This window comes from Syngnathus floridae, chromosome 10 (genome assembly GCF_059516105.1).
Source record: "Syngnathus floridae isolate MCC-2025c chromosome 10, RoL_Sflo_1.0, whole genome shotgun sequence".
In the NCBI taxonomy this organism is placed as follows: domain Eukaryota; kingdom Metazoa; phylum Chordata; class Actinopteri; order Syngnathiformes; family Syngnathidae; genus Syngnathus; species Syngnathus floridae.
In genome coordinates, this window is record NC_142422.1 from 527,241 (window position 1) to 552,576 (window position 25,336).

General features: G+C 46.3%; 2 protein-coding genes across 7 annotated transcripts in view; one reads left to right on the plus strand and one right to left on the minus strand.

The window, feature by feature from the left end:
* Positions 1-25,336, plus strand: part of zc3h12aa (zinc finger CCCH-type containing 12Aa) — a 155,398-nt gene that overhangs the window by 55,974 nt on the left and 74,088 nt on the right. The gene's annotated exons all lie outside the window — the stretch shown is intronic.
* Positions 1-25,336, minus strand: part of grik3 (glutamate ionotropic receptor kainate type subunit 3) — a 47,465-nt gene that overhangs the window by 3,066 nt on the left and 19,063 nt on the right. The window contains exons 2-15 of one of the 2 annotated variants that reach the window (XM_088387950.1): positions 23,138-23,311; positions 22,633-22,884; positions 22,333-22,514; positions 20,525-20,578; positions 18,473-18,643; positions 17,794-17,937; positions 13,869-13,976; positions 12,511-12,624; positions 10,664-10,867; positions 7,551-7,774; positions 4,884-5,002; positions 2,211-2,428; positions 990-1,215; positions 480-730 (exon numbers count right to left, since the gene is read on the minus strand). In XM_088387950.1, the coding sequence (XP_088244076.1) occupies positions 480-730; positions 990-1,215; positions 2,211-2,428; positions 4,884-5,002; positions 7,551-7,774; positions 10,664-10,867; positions 12,511-12,624; positions 13,869-13,976; positions 17,794-17,937; positions 18,473-18,643; positions 20,525-20,578; positions 22,333-22,514; positions 22,633-22,884; positions 23,138-23,311 (2,441 nt within the window). Of the gene's footprint in view, positions 1-479; positions 731-989; positions 1,216-2,210; positions 2,429-4,883; positions 5,003-7,550; positions 7,775-10,663; positions 10,868-12,510; positions 12,625-13,868; positions 13,977-17,793; positions 17,938-18,472; positions 18,644-20,524; positions 20,579-22,332; positions 22,515-22,626; positions 22,885-23,137; positions 23,312-25,336 lie in introns of both variants that reach the window. The other variant, XM_088387949.1, reaches the window with a different exon arrangement.

Genomic DNA, 25,336 nt, shown 5'->3' on the forward strand with positions numbered 1-25,336 from the left:
GACAGCACCGAGCGTCCGCAAAACCGCATTCGAATGTCGCATTTGCGTCGTGCGGAGCGTCGGCCGTCTCCGTACCGTGCGTGCTTTAGCCGACAAATACGTAGGTAGCGCGCGGCGAATGCGTCGAAAAAGGGCACCGCGTGCCATTGCGTCGAGCCACACCACGAGTCACGAGCAGCTTGACTTGGCTTAAAACTCCAATCAGCGTCTTAGAACAGGAAAGGGGTCATCTGCGGCATCGGGTAATAGATGAATTCTCTTTGCTCTAATTTGCATTCATGCCTATTAAAATAAGTCAATATTGTGGCCAAGCTGGAATTCGATTAGCCCGGGGCACGCAAATCCTTTTAGATCATGTTTGAAATAAACGGCGTGACCGGCGTGCTGCTTTTAGCGACAGTACGGCTAAAGTATGGCTTTTTCCTAACGCGCTGGCCGGCCCAGGTTTGTTTGCGGGCGCCCTTGACAGGGACACGTACCTGCTCCCGCTCCGCCGTCTTCCTCAGTTTGTAGACAAACTCTGCGATGGCCACAAAAACCGACAGCACCAGGCCCGACGCCAGCACGATAAATAAGCCGCCCAGGTTTTGTATCCCCATGGGGCCCGTCTCTCGACGCTCGTCGTCCAAGCAGCTGTTGCCGCGCCACCACTTCTCTTTCAGCATGTGTAGGCGACCGTCCTCCATGATGTTGAGGATGGCGATGGAGATTTTGTCCCTGTACGGCGAGCCTGCAAGCGACAACGCAGCGGGCCGCTTTGACTGGCTTTGCATGGATTGCCAGCTGGATTGCACGATAATGAGCTCTGCGGTAGCTACAAAAGGCTCTTCCGGAGCTAAGGAACTGTCCGTCATCCTCGGTTTACGTCGACGACTAATTGACTCTGAGAAACGTTTCTTTTCAGCCTTGCTTTGCGGTATAATCGAAAGCGAGGCTTTTCGGTGCTCCGACCTAGGACGTGCACATAGACGGTCATCGGTATGTCTTACCGAGCGGAGTTCCGATTCCGTAGCCTTTGCTGTCGATAAGGCCCCCCACCTGCGTCAGGTTGCAGTTGTGCCTGGTGACGTAATCGATGGTGGTGGACTCCATGATAAGGGCGTAATCAGACTTGAGCACCTGCTGGATGCCGTCCTCGATGGACTTGACCAGAGATGTGCTCGGCTTGCTGCTCATAAAGGCCCACATCTTCTCAAAAGTGGAAACTTTAGATTTCTGGCAGGGGAGGAAAGCGTGTGACTGCTAGTAAAGACCTAGTTCATATTGAAAATTCAATCTAAGACAAAGCATGAAAGACAAGCTAACGATGCTGAATTCAAAAACCGTGCGACTGCTAGTAAAGACGTAGTTCATATTGAAAATTCAATCGAAGACTAAAACAAAGCATGAAAGACAAGCTCACGATGCTGAATTCAAAAAGGCAACGAAATTTCTAACCCCCAAATTAAAAGTCCAACCAAATTGCGATGCAATTCAAAGTGAAATGAATGTAAAGATTTTACAACCCTGCCTTGCCTGAAACCCGCATTGAGTATTTTCCGAGCAGCGTCTTAAAGCCACCCGTGAAAACGATTCTACTGGCTTTGTGACGGGCTTTTAGAGGACGTTGCACTGAAGCAGCACGCACGTTTCTCCTCATAAGTGCTACTCGAGCAGGAATAAGCAGCCACTCCATTAGTCTCGCATCCTGCCAGGCTGCCGTCCTGTAGTATTTCATGCCGTTTTATACCAGGGTCACATTTATGCCGCGTCTAATCCTGGATAATTGCCGTCTTAACGAGCGAGAGCCGTTTCAAATTGCCAGAGATGGGCGTCAAGGAGCCCTCCTGTTTGCTTAAAACCACAATGTTGATATTTGGACAGAACAGTGACAGTTTGGCCAGCGATGCCAAGCGGCAGCCCAGGCGCAAACTTGAATGAGTTTTTAATCGGACGGGTTGGTTCGAGACGTTCGAAAGACAAACTTGGCAGTGAGCGAGCGAGCGAGCGAGCAAGTCACGTGGCTGGCGCTCGTCCCTGAAAGCTCCAAGAAGGCTTGACCGTGTCGAGCTTACAGACAGGTGACCAAGATTTTAGCTTTCGGAACCACCTCCGTCCTCGGCCACAGGAAACATTGGTGAGGATTTTCAACAGCTACGTCTGAAGCAAAGCTCTCAACAATAAAATGAAGTCAGACAAAAAGAGCCCAAGTATACGTAGCCCGAGGATACCTTGAAGAAAGTCATTGTGGCGCCGTCACGAACCACGCCGTATTCGATCTTGGTCTGCTTGGCGATGTCGTCGGCCGATTCCACCGGCGAGTCCATCCTCTCCACGATGAGGAACGCCGCCAGGTTGGCCGTGTAGGACGAGATGATGATGAGCGTGAAGAACCACCAGATGCCGCCGATGATCCTGGTCGACAGGGCCTTGGGCATCAGCTCGGAGCCTGTGCGCAAGCCAGACGCTGTTGGAGCCTTTTAATCTCGAAAAAGATTCTTCTGACCAAGGACGGTTGCCTCGGCGTTTGGTAATTAGCCAGTCGAAATGAATGCGTGGCGTTCTGGGTGAAATCAATGTGAGGGAAAGGTTTCGCAGGACAAGCGGGTCAAGGTTGTAAAATGGCATCCACTCCGGAGATTGACGCAAGAAATAAAAGCGTTTATATCGTTCCTGGGGATCTTTCAGAATGAAATGGAAGTCATAAACGATGTACTCTACCGATGACTCCGTACTCGAAGCTTTCTAAGCGCTTGCAATTCTTTTGTGATTTTTTAACCCGGCCAAAATCACATCGAATACACTAAGAAGGACGAGAATATAAAACAAAATAACCGACTGTATCCAAGTCCTTTCATGTTCTCCATGTCATTTATTTTTAGAGCGATCTGTAAAAACAGCAATTAGATACGATCTCCAATCCAGACATTTATTCAGGTACTTGAGTTGTATTCAAAGACTGCAGTACTGTACATCGTAAAATCTTCCTGTGCTCTGGAAAGCCCCGCATCTCCTCCGCCGAGCAATTCAACTTTGCCAATGGCCCGCTGACTGATGCTAAAGTTACTTTATATCTCATCTCTGACAACCTTTAAAATACCCTTGCGGTGCGTGTACACTGTGTTACTTTCCCGAGAAGATTTATGACAGCAATTGTGAAGAGTAACAAGCCCTTGCAGCGGCAGCGGCAGGGAGGAGGCTGAGATGGAGAATGAAGGGGATGGGCAGAGTGCTCCCGCTCTTTAACCTCTTCCACCAAATTTGATTGCATTCGTCCTTTGTGGCTTGACGGCGGCTCGATGTGGTTACAAACAAGGGAGGAACGGTGCCATCGCTTAATTGAGTGTGACTGCGGGCGGGGAAGGAGGGCCGAGCGAGCGAGCGGGCGGGCGGGCGGGCGAGCGGGCGAGCGGCGTGCTTTTGCGCACTTGTGCTGAAAACTGCTAGAAGCGACGGAATTAAATTCCATGCCGTAAAAAAGATGCTGTCAGCACTTATACGGTCTGTGCAGAGGCGCATTGGAATAAATGCCCAAAGTGGATCAGTCATGTGGTGGTGGCACAGTTGTTTGTTCTCACAACGGAAATTGTTGCGCTTTCAAAAACAAGGTAGAATACCCAAAGCCTGAAAAGATATCCACCTTGTCTAAATGGTTAGGTCGAATTTAGAAACTAGGGTGGAGTGGCTTTTTAAAAACTGTTAGCAAGTGTTAGCGTTCATGTTAGCAAGCGTAGCAAGCTCATCTTGTAGCTAACCAAAGTATAACGATGGAAACGTAGCTTTTTCGTGCAGTCCGTCCGTCTTTGTTGTTTCTGTTCTTGTACTTTTGTGAATCTTAACTCCTTAATTTCAAACAATTAATCTTAACTAACGAGCCATACAAGCATCATTTGGAACTTAGAGTCAAGGGAGCAGGAAATGATCACACATGTTTGTTGTCAAGCGCCGACCACATTTCCAGCGCTTTGTGGCAATTGCGCGTTGTCTTCTTCTCTGTTCTTTGTGTTGTCTTTGACACCTCACTCCCACAGACAAGCTGCTAGTTTCTTTTTTTTTTTCTTAACTTCTCCTTCCACTTAATCACAGTCATTTGCATTTTAAACGCGTCAAGGTAATGGCTTCCGTTTCAGCTGTTGTCACTGACGTTGGCAGACGAAGAAGCTTGTTTATCACACTTCAACAAACTCCATCTCGCTTTTGTAACCGGACCGTTTAATGTGCGCGAGGATAATTTCAGGTGGCAGAAGAAATCAATTAAGCTCATGTTGATTTTGCTCACTTTTCCTTTGCTACGACGTCAATCCGTAAGTTTGTTTATTTCATAAAAAAAGTCAAAGACCGCACTCTGGCTTCTTCATGTCGAGAACCGGCCTCGGACTATACATCGACTGCCATTACATTGTCAAATACGGGCATTTTGCAGCGGGTCACTCCAAGTGCAATTAAGCCTCTCCGAATCCATCACACCGGCCGGCACGGCCGACAGTCGGCATTTGTCAAACGTGTCCCTCGGCGGGCCCCTTTTTTCTCAGCCCAGGTACCCCGAAGACGCTCGTTCGGGGTCAGAGACGGACAGGGAAATGAATGCCGCAACGCTATCTAGCCTGGGCTGACACCGCCTGACAAGCTTTCCGCTTTCTTCAGTTTTTTTCTTTTGTTTTTTTGAAACAGCAGGTGGGTGACATGAACCCCGCTATGTCGTGTAAGACGGAGCACCGCGCCGTTCCTTCCTGACGGGTGAACATCTCGCTGAAAAGCAATCGCAGAATGGGGCGAGGGAGTACAAAAAAAAGAAACTCCAGCGGCTTGTCAGTTAAAGAGGCAGGAAAGTGGAAGCTAGCCGAGTGAAGACTGAGGGTGGCACGATGGGATTGTTTTTGACAGCGCAGGGCGCGACGCCGTACCTTGTTGCATCAAGGAGCCCACTCCGAACCAGAAGCTGTTCAACAACGTGAAGTTGTTCTCCACCACGTCTGATCCCGGGTTGCAGGGGTGGGCGTCGTACCATTCGTACGGGCTGAACCTGAAGTTGAAAAAGCAGAGGGTTTTTTTTCTCTCTAAATATCCCCAGTCCCAAAGAAAGCACACGTTTTTTTTTCACATCGTCTTCCTCGGTTCTGTTCTGAGACATTGGGAGCGGTTTTGTAGTTCAGTCATGTCGAGTTTGAACACAACAGTAGCAAATCTATTGCGACAGGAACTCTGTCAAAGTCGGGGAGCAGCTGCACCTGCAGCTGCATTTGGAAACTCGCTGAATATCATTTCAGGAAAGCGCAGGACCAATTTTGGAATCATCTACGACTTGGAGTCGAGCTAAGTTGCTAATTTTACGACTCGCGACTTGACTCGTCAAACGAACGGCACCAAAGATCAAAACATGATTGTTTGGTTGAAATCCGAAAATGACAGTAGCAACATATGGTTGTATTATTTATTGGTATTATTAAGTCATAGTTCTCGTATTAGATTGTTTCCAACGTAAGACTCGACGTTTTGTCACTGCAATGCAATTGACATTTTGTTCTAGTTGTTGACAAGGACATCAAATGTCACATTTGAAGAAGAAATTGACACATAAAGAAAGCGTGCCTCTCGCAGTGCGCCTCCATTTACACGTCATTCTCCGCGGCGGCGGCGGCGGCGGCGGCTGCTGCTGCTGCCGCCGCTGCTGAGATAAAACAACCCAAATGTGACGCTTTTCTTTTTTACCATCTTGAAAGTTATTTGGATAAAGATAAAGAATTGCTTGACATCTCCTGAAAATGTAGCAAATGCCCTCTTTGTCCTTTGGATAAATAATAACTCATAATGCTCGGAGGGATGAAGGCGAACACGGAAAAGCTCAAGTCGATCACGTCAGTTGTCATTTGAAGAGCTGGGGCTGAGTGAAAAAGTGTATCATCCGCATCATCCAGTGGCCTGGCGTCAATCTAATGACACGCTCTGCAGTACGGCGTGTCAACAAATGGCTTCATCGCACCGATGGTCATTTAACTAACTTGCGAATGTGTAAGCAAAAACCTTAATCGTGCACAAACAACCTTTTCAGTCGCATTGAAAACTGTCATTGCTAAGTTTGCTTGGTGAAAAGTGCAGCAAAGAAACTAAAAGAAAAGAGAACAAAGGAAAATCAATGTTGTGGCGCTTCTAAAAGAGTACTTTGAAAATTGTGCACCAGCAGAATGTTATTTTTCTCCTTTTAATGGCGCCAAATAGCATCTCTACCGCTCGCTAAATTAGAGGTGATTCAACAAAGTCTACGCCTTGTTGTTGCTGCCGCCGTTGGAGTTGCTTCAAAAGATAAAGACTTGACTTTTTCCGTCCATCTAAGGCGAGGGAGAAAAACAATGATGCCATCCCTGCTGCATCCGTTCGGCCTTTGCACCAAATTCAAACGAAGAACTCATCAAAAATTGAGTAGTGCTCATTAATGGTCTGTCTATCGCTCTCTCTCTCTCTCTCTCTCCTATCTATCTATCTATCTATCTATCTATCTATCTATCTATCTATCTATCTATCTATCTATCTATCTATCTATCTATCTATCTATCTATCTATCTATCTATCTATCTATCTATCTATCTATCTATCTATCTATCTATCTATCTATCTATCTATCTATCTATCTATCTATCTATCTATCTATCTATCTATCCATCTATCCATCCATCCTAAATATTCTCTTGGAAAATGCGCTGTCGTCGTCATGGTTACAACAACACCACCAAAGAAAGAAATGACCGCTTGGCGCATTGTTGGCTCTTTTGTCTCTTTCCACAAAAGAGTTTAGCGAGTCGAACTACTCCTAGCATGATGCAGATGCTAATCTCTCCTCAGCCAAAGATCCGTTTTCTGTTGTCTTCCATCCTCTGAATCCCCCTGGGATTTAATAAGTCGTGTAAGCTTGCCGCTAAAGTGCACTCGTAGCCTCTTATGTACTCCCACGATGCACGTTGACAACCTTTTAGCTATCCGGGCCAGCCACCTGATATCACAATTTGCGATTATTTCTTTTCCTTCCCCGCCGTGCCGACCGACCGACCGACCGACAGGCCGGCCGACAACAGAGCGTCTGGGGACCGCAGCTGTTTGCACTCGAGCATCCTCGTCACCCGAGTGTCTCTTTGCATGAAAAGCAGCAGGAACCATTTCCTTGTGATATTTGGCTCAAGTTGATCATTTGCAAGAAAAGAAAAAAAAGTCTGACGATGGCTATGAATAGTCGGCATTGAGATCACTTCATCATCAGGTGGTGTTTTTAATCATCCAGCTTGACTTTCTAAGCTTTTTTCCCCGCAAGCCGCCAATTCTAAGGATCCTTTCCGAGCCTTTTTTTCCCTCCGACCGACCGACCGACCGACCACCGCTGGGCCGTGCTCGCCTAACCGCCTCCGGCGCTATACCGCACGCCGCAGCGAGCGCAGCGTGCGAGACCGGTCGACGTGCTCGATTTCACAGCCTGCGGTGATAAGAGACTGGATGGCTTTGTCTGGCCCAAGACCTCATGGAGATCTTTTGAATGGCTGAGAGGATGGAAAGAGAAGGTTATGGCTTATTGTCTCCCCACTTGCCTGGCTATGACAAATAGCACGCAGCTCACGCCCAGATAAGCTAGCAGGATGTAGATCCAAATGTCGGGCGTCATGGGGTTGAGGAAGGAGAAGAAGCCGTTGTTGGTGGCGTTGGGCTTGCGGTACAGGATGCTGATGCCCATGCTCATGAAGGGCTTGGTGAAGTCCACCACCTTTTCTCGCATGTACGTGATGGTGAGGGGAGCCACCGCCAAGTCGGCCCTCTGGAACACAAAACAACATGACGGTTCTCTCGGGATGGAATTTCAATCATTTGTGTCATTTTGGTCTTTTGTACATACGTATGTATTCGCTACCTCGAAGAAAGTAGGTCTTCAATTTACTGCCTGCGGCTGGAAAAACTTGAAAAGCACCTGACCTTCAAAAACCTTGTGCTATTTTTTTTGATGGATGTGCTCTGTCCTGCGGCCTACTTGCGGCGGTGGCCATCGCCATGGCGACGCATCCGAGGAGGTCGAAAGGTAGCAGTGCGTTCCCGCTGCGCTTCTGCTGTCTCGCTTAAACTCTTTCCCTTTGTACATGGCGTCCGGCCCCATCTGCCAAAAAAGCAGTTTTGACCCGACCCGACCGACGACCGGGCAGATTCCAGACGTCCCGACGGGGACGGACTAATACGTCCGCGTGCACGTCCTCGCTTCAACGCGGCACGAGCCAAATAACCTGATGCCGTCCCGCCGCGTGCCACATGGCTTGGCATTATCTCAGATTGCAGATGGCCAGGCCATCTTCGCCGTGTTGTCCCCGTGGAGCACCCCCCCACCCTCCACTCTCACCACCTTCCCCCCTCCACCCTCACCACCACCTTCCCCCATCGAGTCATGCATTTTTAATCCGCCCGCCGCCTGCATCGTTAACATTGAATTCATGCGACGAGCCAGTCTTCACCGCCTCCGAATGGCAACGCGTGACATTTGTTTCTACATGGCGACAAGGCCAGGCGCCGCACGGGGCTAATGACGGAGTGTAATGAGTGTCAGAGCGGAGGTGCGGCAGTCATTTAGTGAAGGGCGGCCCGGGCTTGGCCGGACGCTCATGTTTGCCAGTACGGCGCTTGAACCCGCCGCCCGCCCTCCGGCTGCGGGTCAGCCCGCCTCGCCGCCGCCGCCTCCGATGAGGATCAAACTGACGCATCTAAACACTCGCGGCAACGACGTGACCTCGTGAGCAAAACATGAAAAAGAATGTCTCGCAATGGTGCTTTTACAACAAATCCTTGACCTCCAAAGTCAAACGTCTTTTATATTCACCCTATTCGGTAGTGTAAATATGGATAACAAATATCATATTTGTTGTCCAGGATCGTACGTTTATTGAATCAAGCTAATTACCTTTTAGGGTAAAGAGTGTTAAAATGTCACGTCAGAATGCTGCCTTTACATCGAATCAAAAGTGGAGATCCTGCTGAAACATCACTCACTCGGGGTGTCTTGCCGGACTATGATTAATGACCATGGCAGCGACAAGCTAAGGCGCTAAGCACGCTATTAACTTTTGCAAGGCGGTGTGATTAAAGTCAGCGGCGATTGTGACAGGGTCACGTTTAAGCAGACCCGCTGCACGGTTTCGCATCTTCCAAACAAGACCCTCTGCCCCCCTCCCGTTGGGTAAGAATTTGCTGCGCGATGCCAATTGAAGGCCTCGACACTCGTAAACGCGCCTTGCCTGTCTCGCTGTCATCTCTGCGTCTTTGTTTATCGAATGTCGATCAGCTCAAGTTACGAATGAAGGTTTACCAACCGACCGGTACATGAAATTCCCCCCCCAAAAAGTTTGCTCCCTTCAAAAGCTGTCAGTCAGTGGAACGAGGCCGTGTCATTTTGAAAGTGATTTATGAGCATGCGGCGTGCATTGCGACAGGAAGGATGAATGATCTCCGCGCAGCAGCTGCAGTTTATCTGCATTAACTTGCCCCATTGTATCTTCTATCTACCGCAGTGATTATTTGATTTAAGTGGAGGCAGCCATCAGCTGCAAACCCTTCAGTCATGTAGCTTATCGAGCTTACATTACAGCAAGGGGATTCGACTTAATGGAGAGTCGAGTACGGACGTTTGCCCGGAAATTTCTCCAGACCGTTGAGGGCAAAGACAAAAAGCGAGATAACCATAGAACTGGAAATTGAACACAAAGAAGAGCTCCCGCTGCAGTTCTATGTAGAATCGAAAGATACAATAGATTGCCTTTAACAAAAACTACTTGTATGAATAAATAAAAAAAGATGACGTTTTTAGAAAATGAATAAATAAAATAAATTCAATTAAATAAAAGCTTCCACTGCAGTTATATATATATATATATAATATAAGCGACAATAGATGACCCTTAACAAGAATCACTTGTATAAATAAATAAAAAATAAATAAATACAAATTTAATTAGATCAATTAAATAAAAGCTTCCGCTAGAGTTCTATATATAATGTAGAGACAATCGATGGCCTTCAACAGAAGTTACTTGGTGATTCAAATTGTGCTTGTAAGTCGTCACACTTGTCCCTCAAATCATTTGTCCCCACTGAAATAAATGGAAATACCACCAATCTGTTTCAGCCGCCTAATAAAATGTAGCGTGTCTTTCATGAGAAGAATCACTCTGTCTTCATATAAACAATGCAATTTGAGAGGAAGTAAAGAATCAAATGACCTTAGTTTCTATTATTAAAAGCAATTTACCCCCACCTTCCAAAAAAAAAAAAAAAAAAACAACCGCTCAAAAACAAAGAGCCTGTGTGCTGTTAAATGACGGGGGTCACACAACTTCATTCCTCGCCAGCATTTACAGCCTTTTCATCATCCATTTGTCCCCCCTCAAGGTTATTGTTATCAACATGGGAGTGGGGGGGGGGGGAGAGAAAGTGCTGCAGCGGTAGCCCACCTTTCCTCAAACCTTTCAGCCATTGACTCCTGCCACACAATTGGCCACCGCACTAAATGCCATTTAAGCTATTACAAGTTTTCAGCTGAGCACAGCGCTGACCCGGCCGGCCGAGCAAAAAGCGCAACGTTGACCACGCTTAGCAAATGCCAGCAAAGAATTGCCACTCTCACGCCAAAAAGAATACAATCGCTGTGAGCTCTGGACGCGTTACTCACGTGCTCGATGAGTTCCCGGATCATGCCGTTCCACTGGCCCTTGTCGTCCTGGGAGCCGTACTTCCCGTCGGCGACCAATCGGATCTCGTACACGAAGCCCAGCACGGTGGCGAGCTCCTTAAGCAAGTCGACGCAGTAGCCTTCGAAGCGGTCGTTCCCCACCAGCGCCTTGTCAGACTTCTTAAGCATGACGTATGGCTCCTCCTGCACATCAGAGGAGGGAAAAAAGCCGCGGAGATTGGCGCGCTCGCCCTTTGCAATTCACTTCAGCACATTGGCCTAATTGAGGCGAAAGGATCCGAGCGCCGCTGGCTGTTGCCTTTAACAGGTAGCGACAGCCGAATCCACTCGGGTTATTAGAATATGGAAAAAGGGCAGAGGCCTTTTTAATGCTGATGGATTAGCCAAAGAAGGTACTGCTAATGGGAATAAAAGTCCTTCAAGTTGCAAAGAGACGCCCGGTGTGCACTGTTCGGGGCTATTCTAATACAACTGATGTATGTCACACCGCTACGCCTCCAACTATACGGCGAATTCGTTTTATGCGCAGGTAGCGAACAGTCTTTGCTCGTCCGTAATATCCTGCCGGGCCGCTCGGAACAAAATGCAGCAACTAAAGATAAAAGGGAGAGAATGACACCTTGCGTGTTTAAATGAAACCCGCTACGTTGTCCAGATAGCTCCATGCTAACACAAATTGAAAATGCCATTGACAAGGCAGAAGGAGCAGCATACTTAATTGGATCGCCGCATGAAATTGATTTCTTCTCGTAAATGTTACAGATTGCTATATTTACTCATTTAAAAAAAAGCAAACATTTTGCCTTTTGTTGTTAACCATCAAAACGCACAGCAGCTTGCGCACTGCAATTAGGGCCTCGCTGGAACACAACAAAGATGTGAATTCTTGATGACCATGCATTTAAAGAACGGGTGACAACGCTTTTGGCCATAAACTTTGCTCAAGCTGTCCAATTAAGTTGATCAAAAAAGTTTTTGCATGTTGAGGGAAGTCGTTACCATCTGTTTCCAAGCCTTCCAATTCTTGTTATTCCCCCACGGTTTGGACTCCAATCAAAGACGGCGCCGCCTCGGCCGAGAGGGGGGAGGCGGGCCCGTGCGGAGACATTACAGGCAATGGAGTGCAAACAATTAATGTAAGGGGAGAAAACGCATTAAGTCGCTTAATCTCTTCGACAAAGTTATCGCTATGAAGCTGTCAGACGTCTCGTTCACGCATCGGCGCCGCCGCTTTGCAGCGATGTCATTATGCAAAGATGGCGAGATTGATATTAAAGTCGGAGATTTTCCCTCCCTAAATTGAAACTAGATTGTTTTATAACCTTGAACTAATGACTTGTTGGAAGTATTGAAAATGCACTTTTTTGGGGGGGGGGGTCAAATACACGCGCTTCACGATACACCAAGTTCAGCTTCATCGCAAACAAGTTGGCAGCTACTAGGGGCTAATTCCATGGCGCCTTGACTTTCTAATTACAGCTTTCGGGCGATGCCTGACGATAGTCATTAGGAGATGCTTCTGAAAAAGGGTCACTGGCAACATCTGTGTCCGCAACTCGATTTGGGCCTGAATATAGTATCCTTTTGTGCAGCAAATGAATGAAGGTGCACCGTCGAGGCGAGGGAAAGAACTTTGTGTTCTTTTCCCGTAAGGACGTATTATGGATTTTAAATGGAGTTCATGGAGACCCACAAGGTCTCTCCGTCTTCCGCGGCGGTCAAACAAACGAGAAGTGATTTGAAGTCAGTTCAGCGACGTCCGTATCGACTTCACTCCGCGGACAAAACACGGGTGTCGAAAATGAAACGTTTCTCTCGGGACTTACGAGGATGGTGGTGATGACGAGCGAGCGGTTGGCCAGCGAATCTGTGATGTTCATCCCTTTTCGCTTGGGCACGTCTGTGATGTTGAGACCTCCGGACGCGCTCCACTTGCCGACCTGTGAGAACGAAAGCGTGAGGCGACATTAGCGAGGTGGAGTCCTTCTTCCCTTTAAAAGTGCTGGCTATATTTGACCGAAATGAAACGATACGTAAACGGTGACTCATCCTTTTCAGTGCAAATCAGCGGTAATGAATCACTTCATGTCGCATGAAAATATGGTCTTCCAACCGGTAGTGAGCGAGCGAGCGAGCAAGCGCAATTGCAAATAGCTTTATGGAAATAATTTCTAATTGTGCCCAATTCTAATTAAGCACGATTAGCAACACGACTTCTAGTATTCTTCAGCAATATTTATCTCGCGGCCTCCATTCCGGCAAATCCGGTCCTGAATGAAAATGACGAGGCTAAGAACCCGATCGTAATTCCGGCGCCGGCTCAAACTCGGGCTAATATTCAATTACAAGGGATTAGCCGAGAAAGTCCACACCCTAACAGGCTAAAGCCGATTCCGCGGCATGTGTAAGACGGAGGGGGAATCCGAAAACATGCTGGCGCAGATGCTAATGCGCCATCAAGCGACGATGGGACGTGCTTTTATTCCGACGACCTCACGCGAGACAAGAATGGTGTTCTTCTTCTTCTTCTTCTTCTTCCTTGTGTCGTCGTCCTCCAACAGAAGGGTTACAAGATGAAAAGCTTCCGCTATTATATCGTCTTGAGCCTTTAGGGACTACTTGAGCGAGTCATAATGGGACTTATCCCTATTTGATATATTCATTATGTATAAAGCCCTTCGAGTCGGGAGAGGCTGTTACAGTCCGGAGGGTGCTTTTGAAGACGTCGCCCGTATTAGCAGCCTTTTACTTCAACACACACACACACACACACCACATTTTCGTCTTCCATTTATTTTGTGTTTCTACAGCCCATTAGCACCAAACTGCATTTTGGGCATCACCTCAAATTATCATTAAGAGAGACAGCGATTAACAGCCTAACGTGCGCCCCCATCCAATTTGCTTTATGATCCACTCGCGTTTCTAGGCATCGCCAATTAGCTTCCTCGTTAGGGAGGTGAGTTACGCTCGTCGTCGGATTGGAATTTCGTTTGTTGCGCACCAAGAGGGAAAACTGTTTTTGTTGATAGTTTGTGAAAAAATGAAAACAGAAGCCTCGTCTTGGTGTACAATGCTAGTGACATGCTATGTATGGTGGGAAGGAGCAAAGAACAAAGTGGCCGAATTGTGATGTGAATAGTTGGAAGTTAGAAAAACATCAGTGACCTGCGCTGCTTCTTACCTTTTCCAGTCCGTCCTCCTTCAGACTTACGATGTCCAAGTCAAAATCCGTCCGCAATCCGGTCGTCTTGTTGAACGAGAGTCTCCCTGTCAGTCCGTCCCAGTGGGACTGAAAAATAACATTGATGCCATTTTTTCTTTGGTTTCATGTAAATATCCCCAAAAGCATCTCATCTAGGTTAGGGTTAGATCCGATTTTGGGATAGGAAATTTGGCTTTCAAATCAGGTTTAGGATTGTAAATGAAATCAATCATGAATGCTAAGAATTAAAATCCAGTAATTACATTTCGCATTAGGCTGATTATCTTGGGGCATAGCACACAAACATAGTATGTACAAAGAGCCCCCAAAGTATGCCAATTCATTTCATAGCTTCTGATTTGTATTCCTCGTTACAATACGCAAAACCTCATGAGATCTTAGGACATTATTGTTTACACATCATAAATTGCTCACACTAACAACCTTGTACTAATATTCCCCATTTTAGAGCTAGCCGTAATTACAAACAAAACATGCAATTAGCACATGGCGTGTTTCTGTTTGTCGCCCACGCCAGCCACGCTAGCAAAAAACAAACCCAAAGAAAATGCGTGCAACCATGGAAACCATTCAGTCTGCATTTCCGCCTGTTTGTAATTACGATTCACATCCGAAGTGGCTAACACCAGAGGACCGCTGAGTTAATTAACGAGCGTCTTTTGCTTGATTCCCCTTGACGAGGGAAAATGCATAACTGGCCTGTGTTCCCATTTCCCTGATAAAATGTGAGCGCACGCTGTTTGTTACACCGAGCGAGCGATCGACCGAGCGAGCGAGCGACCGACCGACAGACTGCACTCCTGCAGATGTTGCATTTGAATACTTATCAGCTCGTGATTATCTACCCGTTTTTCGCGACGTTCTAATTTAGTCATAGTGAAAAAACAGATGTATGGGGAAGATAGATGTCACTTGCGACGTAAACGCCCGCAACGTGTCCTGTCCAAGGGGCCGATTCGACCTTGACAACATGTCTGACTGTCTGTCTCTCTTTGTCGTGAGCGTAAATCAGACGAGAGTAAGTGTTTTTACAAGCCACTGTTGTCCTCAAACGGGAGCTCGGCGTAAGGACAACAATGTAATAATATTTCATTGGCTTTCGTCTTGATCACCAGAGACCCGTCAAGATAGCTTCCTATTAGAGGACAGTAAAAAAAAAAAAAAAGATGTTGGCGGTGTCATTGGAAGGACAGACTGAAGGGGATTTCAAAAATGTCCAAATGAGGACAGAAGACAGAGTCCTTCGACAGGGTTATTAAAATAAGAATACAAATACAAAAGCCAATTCCATCTTGTATATATTTTATATATCTTATATATATATATATATGTATACCAAAGCTTTGAGTAGCTCGTGATTGCATTGATGCGGTATATTCAATCAATCTGTTCACATTCACACCTTTTTTTTTTTTTTTTTTTTTTTTTTTAAATCCACATCTGATTCCAATCCGAAGCTATCCAATTCCATTTGTCTTTATGCTGCAGTTAAAAACCGCCATTTTTCTGATGTCAGACTTGCATCAACGGGGGGGTACATCTTAGATTGCTATTGCATAACTTGACTTAGCATGCCCATTTTTGTGGATGTGGGATGAAGTCAGAGTACCCCGAGAAAATTCATGGCTAGCTGGGATTGAAACAGGACTGACAACTGTGAGGCACCCGTGTTATTATTCACTCGTCCACCGCGCTGCCATCGACACGTAGTATCAGATTCTTATCCACTTTCTAAAGAGGCCCGATTCCATTCTGGGGAAATTCAATGCGCTTTTTTTTTAAACTTTAGGTTGCCTTGACCCATATCAGAATCATATCACTTGAACCGTGCAGTGGAAATCTACAAGTACAATGACATAAAGTAGAAAGCAGAATAAAACACCTCCTCTTGTGCACCACTTTTTTTTCTTTTTTTTTCTTCAGATGACTCACTACCAAAGTGTAAAACATGCACCGACACACAGAGGAAAAAAATGAGCATCGTCTCCTCAATTACGGAGAAACTAAAATGTCACTCGGTAGGATGCAGATCAAGGCTGACTCGGCTTCATTCGGATCCAAACCCGACACCTTTATTTAGCTGTTTTTGGATGCACACCAAAGTGTATCACATTCCTCCTTGGCACTTCCCCACCAACCTTCTTGGAAAACCGTTGTTTTTGTAAACAAATGATAATATAACCTCTTCTGGCAGTTTCGGTATTAGCAGCATCGCCGCTATATATATATATATATATATATATATATATAATTTTTTTTTTTTACTGTAACAACAAATCCCACTCTGTTTACCAAGCCTGTGTGATCTCGAGGAGCGAATCACAACAAGCGAATCGCCCACTGTGATCGTCGCAATGTGCAGGCTGTCTCCGCAGATTGATCAAGCGAAGCCGCTTCAGCAGAAGGTGAGATGAGAGAAGATAAAAAAAACAAAAAAAAAACATGATGAGACTCCATTGCGGCTCGCGAAATTGTCAGTTGGTTGCTGGTCTTTGTGCAACAAACTGTAAATACAATCGTGTTTGTTCCAAACAGCGCCAGACAGGCCTGAAGTCAACTAAGGCTTCTATTCCTTCTCAGGATGTGAGAAACCTTTAAAAAAAAAAAAAAAATTCTCCAACTTCGTTGGGATTTAAAACAAAGTGCATAGGGAATTCCTCGTGCTAAAATGGAAGATGATTCTCTCTGAGGTATGCTAATGAGAACCTCAGAGGAGAAGGAAGGGAGTGGTTGAGTGATTCTGACTCCTCATTTGCCCACATTTATACTCTGGCTAAGTCCGGGTCTTATTTCGAAGAGTTACATCATCGCCGGCAGGGGAGCGGGTGCCGCTATCGTACCGTGACCTCGAGCTAAACCTCAATCGTGCGTCTGGAATGCAACGGGAGAGAGGCACGTTTGACAATACCGCGCCTGAAGGACAAGATAAAGCCAGACTGATTTCAAGCACTTTGCCATTCAGGCTTTTCTCTCAGCGTCTGACAAACACAATTCTGATAAGCATCCAACCATCTATTTTCGACACCACTTATCCTCTTCAAGATTGTTTGGGAGCTGAAGCCTCGGCCAGCTGACTTGCGGCGGTATGCGAGCGGCGGGCCGGTTGCTAGGGCATGTTCGGAGACAGGCGACCGTTCAAATTGGCGTTGCGCTGGAAATCAACTTGCACGCCCAACTCTGAACCATCAGTGAAAACTTTTGGATAGCAGTCAAAGCAGTCAAGACGCTAGCATGCTAATGTCATTTTTCAAAACCTATCTTCAAATGACTTGGCTCTCCGGCGCCTCTAATATACTTCTAGCACTTGCTAAATCTCCTCCAAAGTCTCTTGGATACCAACTCAAAGTCGATTCAAGTCCCACGATTGGAACCCACCTCTGCAAAACGCGATGCTACCGAACACAAGCTAGCTTAAAAAAAGGTGTCGCGCTCACATTAAATGTAATTGTATTTCCCTTCGTCAAATTGTAAGTCGTTCAGCCTTGTGCTAAAAATGGTCCGCGGCAGTAGAAAAGGATGGAAGTGGGTCAACGTTTACTTGCAGCACGACATCTGGTTAATAATATCAAGGTAGAAATATTAGCGGCCGGCCTCTTCAGGTTTTTATTTGGTCTACACCAACACGCTCTCATGTTTGATCAACTTCAGGCAAGTTTCACAAATTGTCCTTTCAAAAGGTTGCAACATTCAGGAGATGAAATAATCACGTCTGAGGGGAATTTTACACAGCAGACAACAACAAGGCTTTAATGTGTCCATCAAGGCTCTTTGTTTGCGGGCGTGATTGATTCGCTGGGTAAACACGCGAGTCCACTCCACTCCACTCCACTCCTCCCTCGCCGCTGGGCTGTAATATCAACAGCAAACGGATGAGACGCCTTACCTCTTTGATGAAACTCATAAAGCGACCGCCGAAGCGCCACGGCTTGTGGCGGTGGCATTGCAGCGAGTTGACGGTCATCTGCGGAGCGTTTTGGAAGGAGACGGACACGATGTGGACGGCGTCGTAGGTCAGAGCCGCATCTGTCTGGAATCATGGGGTGAACATTGGTTCAGCTGGCGCCGCACCAAAAAGCAGTCAAATACCGCCGTTGGGAACATCGAAAAGAAAAAGATAAAGTTCGGAATGCTTGCGATTAATCATCCCTTTGCCGAGTTTCTCGGACTCGGCAATTTCAAAATGGTAAAAGTGTACAACGTTAGATAAGGCAAATGAGCGCAGTGTGTTTCTCAGATGATAACAGTGTGTCTAATAAAATAAAATGCCCCAAATTTGATTTTATTTGCCGTCTGCAGGGTTAGGGGAAAAAAAAAAAGAACGAATAATTCTTTCTCGGGAAGGTAAGCGATGATACGGTCAGGCTATATTCAGCATTTTAATTACAGATAAAACGGATAATAGCGCTACAGTGCTTTTCACAAAGCGCGCAAATTTGCTTTGCTGTCATCCTCCCTCGCACGACTTATATTTGATTTGAAATGACAAGAGCGGCGATCGCATTTTTTAGAACTGCCCCTGAAGTCAAAGACAAAGAATCTTTTGCGGGCGTGTCAAAACATACCGTCATGATCCCCTCCAGGAGGCCCGAGTCCGGTTTGGGCACCATCTGCCTTTCTGTCGACCACTTGTCCACAATGGACGAGACCAGGGGGTTGTCCACGTTGAGGATGCGGAACCCGGTCATGTTGACGCCGCAAAAGCGATAGGGTTCCAAATCAATGGCCATCAGATCCTTTTTCAAAAACACGGGGAAAAAGAGAAGCGTTGAGTTTCGTGCTCGCCGGCTGCCTTTCATCTGGCATCTTTTTTTTCTCCCCCTCGCACGAAAAACAAAACGACGGAGCTTCTGATTAGAGAGAGGCTATATTAAGATCAAAATAAAGCCAAAGGAGGGAAAAACAACTCCAGTGACGTGCCAGACCAATAACATGGATTGTAAAAAAAACATTTCTCGACAGTTTGGTAGAAAAACGTAACCTTTACCAGCTGGCGCGTTAAAAAGCGGCTAACAAATGTTAGATCCTTGTCGTATCATTAATAATTCATTACTCCCGTTCCCTTGGCAGGCAAACGCAATTCAATTTAAGCCGCTGTAATTTCTGAAGAAGCCATTGCGGGCCAAGCGCAAAGTCACATGTCGACACGTGTCGCCGGCGTAATGGGCCTCCGGGCTCGCAAAAAGACATTAGGATCAACATAGATATTTCATTAGCACCCTGCGGGGTTAGTGCCAGGCTAGCGAGAGCGACACTTGCTCCAAAAAATAAATGCCAGCAGCCCTTGAATTATTTCTCCGCTTCTCCCCATCTCCCGGCGTCGCAGCACGGCTCCGGCTTTTTATGAGCAGCGATCAAAGTATATCACTATTGTTCCGCGTGACATTCCGAAATGCTCCGCAAAGTGGATCGGGTCGCTCTCCCAGCTTTTCAAGCTAAGAATACAAACTAAGTGGGACGGAAATGTTGGCAGATATGTACAATACGTTTGTGGTGACATCCTGCTTTCTGTTTTCAGGGGCTGTCACAAAAGCGTCTTGTTCCAATTATAAGTTCACGTTGGCAGCCGCCACGGCGCCTTTTAAACAGCGACGCGATAGATGTATGCCGTCCTAGAACTCTGCAGCTACGTGCAAAATCGGGAATGAGCGAATAGAATCAAAGTCATGTAAACTGCCTTCTTGTCGTTCGGCGCCGCACGTCCAAACAGTCGTCGGATTCGCCGAGCACGAAAGATGACACGCGTCCGGGACGGGCTTGCGTGTCACGCGGCGTTATCACCGCTGACAGGCCGCCGGGTCCGCAGAGACCGTAAGGTCAGCGTGTTGCGTGGAAGCGAAAAAGCCAGTAAGAGAGGGCAGCAGCTTTTCTAACATGCTGCTATCCAGTCAGTCCCAGTCAACATGATTATCAGCAACATGGCTTCCCGCCCGTCTTGGGGAGAGGTGGCAGCCGACGGACGGACGGACGCCGCGGGCACCAAAGTGACGTTTGATGGGAAATTGACGCTTGCGCTCGTTGAATGCTCCAGCTCCACACCGATGTCGTTCGTCCGTTGTTTGACGGCGGAGCTTATTGCCATAGGCGTACTTGCATGGAGAGAAATTTGAATAAGCGGCAATTAAAGATTAAAACTAATACCGAAGTGAGTACACCACTCGCATGGGATAACACGGAAGAAATGACACGGCTGTCGACACAAACCTGTCGTTATGTTTTTGTTTATCGTCTCTTTGGCATCGGAACGTATTCATTTGTTTAACGGCGAACATTTACTGGCTTATTTGCTCCATAAAGGCTCACGGAGGAGCGCAGTGTTGTCTTTTTCCAGCTCGGGGAGCCACATTTAATTTGCGCTGATGTGTTTTATGGTGCCACCTCAAAGGAGGCGTGTTGGCTTGGCGCATAAAAGACGAGTGTGCGCCACCACCACGGCGGGCGAGCGAGAGCGCGCACGCCACTCTATTATGCCTTCCGGGTCGTCAAAGAAAATGGCTCCGTAACAGACCGTGTCCCGAAGCCCGTTTGCAATTAGCCGCTATTCCCCCCCCCACACACACACCCCCAAAAAAAAAACATGAGATGAGAACAATTTGCATTAATGAGTGTTACATTACCAGAGTGGTGAAGATGTAGTGGTAGTACTCTGTCATCATCCCCATGGTCTGAGCCTGGAGAAATTCAAAAAGGTAAATGTAAAAAGTGGAAATGCAAAAAAAATACAAAGAATCAAACATACTGTGAAGAAATAATTGGACTTGACTTAAGAGGCTCAGCTCGCAGTTGCCAACAAAGGGCAGTCGTCTTTTTTTTGTTTGTTTTTTTAAATCAGCGGGGAGGACACACTTTCCCATTTCCTCCCGTCCAAGCGGCAGACGGAACTCGAGCTGACAGATGCATGTTGATGTGAGCGCGTGGAGACAACTTGATGGCATCGTGGCACGACAAAAAAAAAAAAAAAGGCCCGCATGTGTGTGTGTGCGTGCGTGTGTGCGCATTTCCACATGTACTACACAGCGAGTGTTGTGATGTTGAAAGCCCGCTTGAAAAAAGAATGGAAAGTGAGCCATTGTGTCACATCTGTCAAAGTTACACACGGAGCGAGTGTCCCGCCTTGCACTCGTCGTCTTGGAAAAGGGCGGGCGACCTTTAAATTTGGCTGCGCTTGTACAGCGGCGGCTGACAACACGAAATTCCTTTCACTTTGGCTTTCATCGAGCCAGGATTCAAATGGGAGCCAGCTCCGTCGGTTGGAAAACATAACAAACCAAAAACTAGCAGGTTTGTGTTTGCAATTTTGCGACGTTATGACTTTTGACGCTTTCACTGGTATATTCCGGCAAAATATATTTGGGGTGATTTTTATTCTGTTCTGGCAGTGCTCGCTCTTTTATGAGACACTAAATATGTGTGAAGGATTTGCATCTCATGAATCCTTCCAAGCTTCCACAAGCCCTACATCACGTTAGTAAAACCCACAAGTTTGTGTTTCAGTACCATTGACTGGCTTAAAAAAAAAACTTCAAAATGGCTCCTTGGCGGCACAAAAGTTGAAAATGGGAAATGTGTTTGAAAACCTCCACTTGCATTTATTTTTTTTTGCTTTGCAAAGGGGCATCAACTTTCATCCCAATAACTTGGGGAGGAGATGATGCGTTTTGTGAGACGTTAACACAAAGTGACAGTAAACTTAATGGAGGACGGGGGGGAGAGGAGATCTACAGACTCACTACATGATTGCTTATATCCTCGCATTCATCCATCCGTCCACTTTCTATTTGGATGTGTGGATCACTCCTCTCGAAAAAGGACCGTTATAGAATTTAAGTGAGAGCTGTGAGGGCTGAGCATCTCCGTATGCTTGTACGATAGTGGCCCCTGGTGGCTTTGTTGTGGCTGGAACAGATTAATGGCATTTCCGTTGATTTCAATGGGAAAAGGTGATTTGGTATAGAAGTGTTGGATTTTTTTCTTTTTTTCTTCCTAGTCTTACTGTTTACGTATTTCTGTTGTGCAAGATGGCGGATAGTAATCGTACAACACGTTGACGTGACATGATGTCGAAGGCACAAGTGTTCCGGTTGTCCGCCAAAATTGCACCGCCAAGAGACGGACAGACGGACGGATGCTGTCGAGCTTCATCTTGAGCCACTATCATTTCCCAGGAAAAGCCGTCTTATTTCACCTTATGAACATTGGGGCGCCAATTCTTTTGCCATCCGTCAAGATCACTGAAGGAAATGAGAGCCGCGGGCCAGGGAGGCGGACGGAGCTTGTTTTGCTCCAGCAAAAGATCAGAGGTCATGTCGGCGGGGATGAAATATGTCTAGTGACGCCCAAAGGTGTCACGACGGATGGAGGGGAGTGAAGCTCCGCTACCACCAAAGGGCACAGGTGGCAAAAGCAGAATCACACATACACAGACCTGCTTGAGGATCTGCGCGGCCATTTGGTGGCTGCAGTCAAAGATGATGCGGAACTCGCGGCTCCTCTTCATCTCCTTGAGGAGGGGCCTGGTGTCTTGCGTGTCCACGGGCAGCTGCCGGATCTTCAGCCGGATGTTGTACCTGGACGGCGCCATGATCAGTTCCTGTAGTCTTATGAGGCCTGGAACAGACGTTTGGATTTCAAAGGCACGAGATGATATTTGCTGCCCTTGTGGTCCCCCACGTGTGTATCGTTTCTTAAAAAACATCAAGTTAGCTCTCAATCTGCTGACCCGTACTGTCGTCGTAGACCACGGTGGCTGTTTTCCATTTGAGGAACTGCACCAGGTCCAGGATGGCGTAGCTCAGAGATGAGTAATCCGGGTACAGGTTGGCGTAGAAGGTGTCCCTGTTGTCCATGGGGTGGTGCTTCCATCGCACTTGCACGTGCGGCACCTCCAGCGCGTTGCAGATGGACTGCACGGCGTTGGACGACGAGCTGTGCGACGGCCCGAATATGGCCACCACCCCCAGAGACAGCTGGTCGCAGGCTGCGGGGCAGAGACGCAGCAGTGTCATTGTTGTCGAGTGGGGAATCCGGATTTTTCCGCAACGTTTGCGTCATGTAAAATGATGTAAAGGAAAAAATAATAATAATAATAATAATTCTCGGGAAATTTAGGGATTTTTGGTTGGTCCAATTCTGTCAATGTTTTTGATCTTTTTTTTGACATTTTTGTCACTTTTTAGGCAAACATTTCCGGTCAAGTTTAAAATCAATACGGATATCGTTTGCTGACTCGCCTTTCCTGGACGCCTCGAAGCTGTCGTAGATATTGATCCTCTGGATGTCGTAGGTCAACGTGGTGTTGGGCAGTAAGGTCCTGTTTCTGTTAATGTTGTTGACGGCAAATTTGAAGGCCAGCTCCTCGGCGCTGACCAGGGACACGGGTCCGTCGGTTTGCTCGAAAATCCCGCCTGGATAAAAGCATATTTTGAAGGAAAAAAAGAAAACAAACACATTAGCATTGATCATGTTTAAAAAGACGCTGGGTGTCGTGCGACTAAATGGAGGGAAAATTCGGAGATAAATACACCCGCGATCTTTGAAGTGTGAAGCCGTAATGGATTAAAGGACGCTGTTGAGTTCCATCAGGAGGGCAAAATATCTTAGTTGCTAACGTGTCCTTTTATTTCACCACAAAAGAGGAAAAGTAAAACCCATCCCTATGTGCACTTTACAATTTGAAGAAAAAAAAAATGTGTGGCCATACATTTGATACATTTTTGTGTTTCCTTTCGAAATATTTTCTGGGGCATTTTTGCAGCTGAAAAAAAATAAGCAACCAGCATTTGAAAATACATTTATTTTAACATTCTGATTTATTTCACTTTCATTATGGTACTACTATATGTTGTGGTATATCACAATATTGTGCAGTTCTGCTTTTCTTCATATTTTACAGAACGCTAGCCTCTCATTGAAAGTCATGAATCCCGTCCATTTTGCACGGGGGGGGGGGCTAAATCTCATTAGCGCACATTAAGTAATTGCTGGAGTATCCACTCATTTGACTGTTAAAGAGGGCAGAATGCGCATTTCTCAGAAGCACTTTACCAAATTTGATCAGCTCCTCGCAAAAGGCAAACGCTTTGGGTAATTCGCTTTTAGTGAGCTGCTTTTTGATCGGTGCGCGAGTAGCGTTGTGCCAGGGACTCACTGCGGTCATGTCGACTTTCCGAACCAATGGAAGGACTAAGATTCTTCTTTGACAGGAGTTTAGTTGGGCAGTTGCGATATTTGCGTGACAATGTTTTCCTGCTGTCATTGCAGGCTAACTGCCCCTTTAAGGAACCCTTGTCAGTGACATCATGACCACCATATTGTTTTGGAGGAAGACCGAAAAAGTAGATTGTTGTTCAGTAAATAGCCACACTTGTGTTTGGTAAAGTTCATCATATGCAAGTGCTTTGTCATGGTGAAATTTCAATTGTTGTAAAAGCCTTTCAAAAATGATATTTGTTCGAGTAAACATCATCTTGCTCACTGATTCAGGCAGCAGATGGTCTGCAATGTAAAAAAAAAAAAACAATGAACTATGTAGACTCTTCATGGTTAATTTTTTAATGAATTTTAAATTTTTATTTTTTTTTTTCTTTCTAAAGTTTGACAAATATACATTACTGACCAGCTAATATTGACTTGAATGAATATGCGAATCTCCGATTTTGGGTGCTTCAGTGGAGAAGTGACAAAGGCACCTACAATATGATCTTTTTTCTCCTACAGTGACCCAAACTATATTATTCGCAGGAAGTGATGTGTGCAGGCCTTGAAGGAACTCACAATGACATTCAGTCCGACGTGGAAAAGTGACATTTTAGCCTCAAGCTCGTGTTGGAAATAAACAACAAGACAAACCGGTCCACGTGTTGAATGAAGGCGCGCTCGCTCGCTCGCTCGTGCGTTCCGCCGTGGTGCCTGCGAGCCAGCTTAAGTCTGCTCGCTCTCAAAAGCGCCGGGTACGGCTGAAAACGTTTATTTTTAACATGCGTTGACTGACTTCACAGAGAGCGATGTGAGTGACGGACGGAATGACAGCGTGCCAAACGCAACGAGGCCTCGGGTTGTTTTGCTTTTCGCTTTCATGCCGCCTGCTGATATTGTTTCATAATGCTTAGCGCTATCCATTTTCTAGCCAGTAATTTTACTTAAGCAGATGGAACGGCAAAAAAGAATTGTTCTCAAAGCACACATTTATTTTGCAACATATATACGTATATCGAAATGCAATAAGTCAACGAATTGGGTTTTGAAGTCATCTATTTTGCGTTGAAATAAAATGTAATTGTCTGTTTTCATCAAATGACCTTCCATTTTGATGTAAAGCTCAAGAAAATCCTCGCGGCTCAAAAGCTTCCTTCCAGTTACTGCAACTAATACAATGCGATATTCATCACTTGAAAAGCTCCAACTGCGGCTTTGCATGTGTTTTGCCGCGG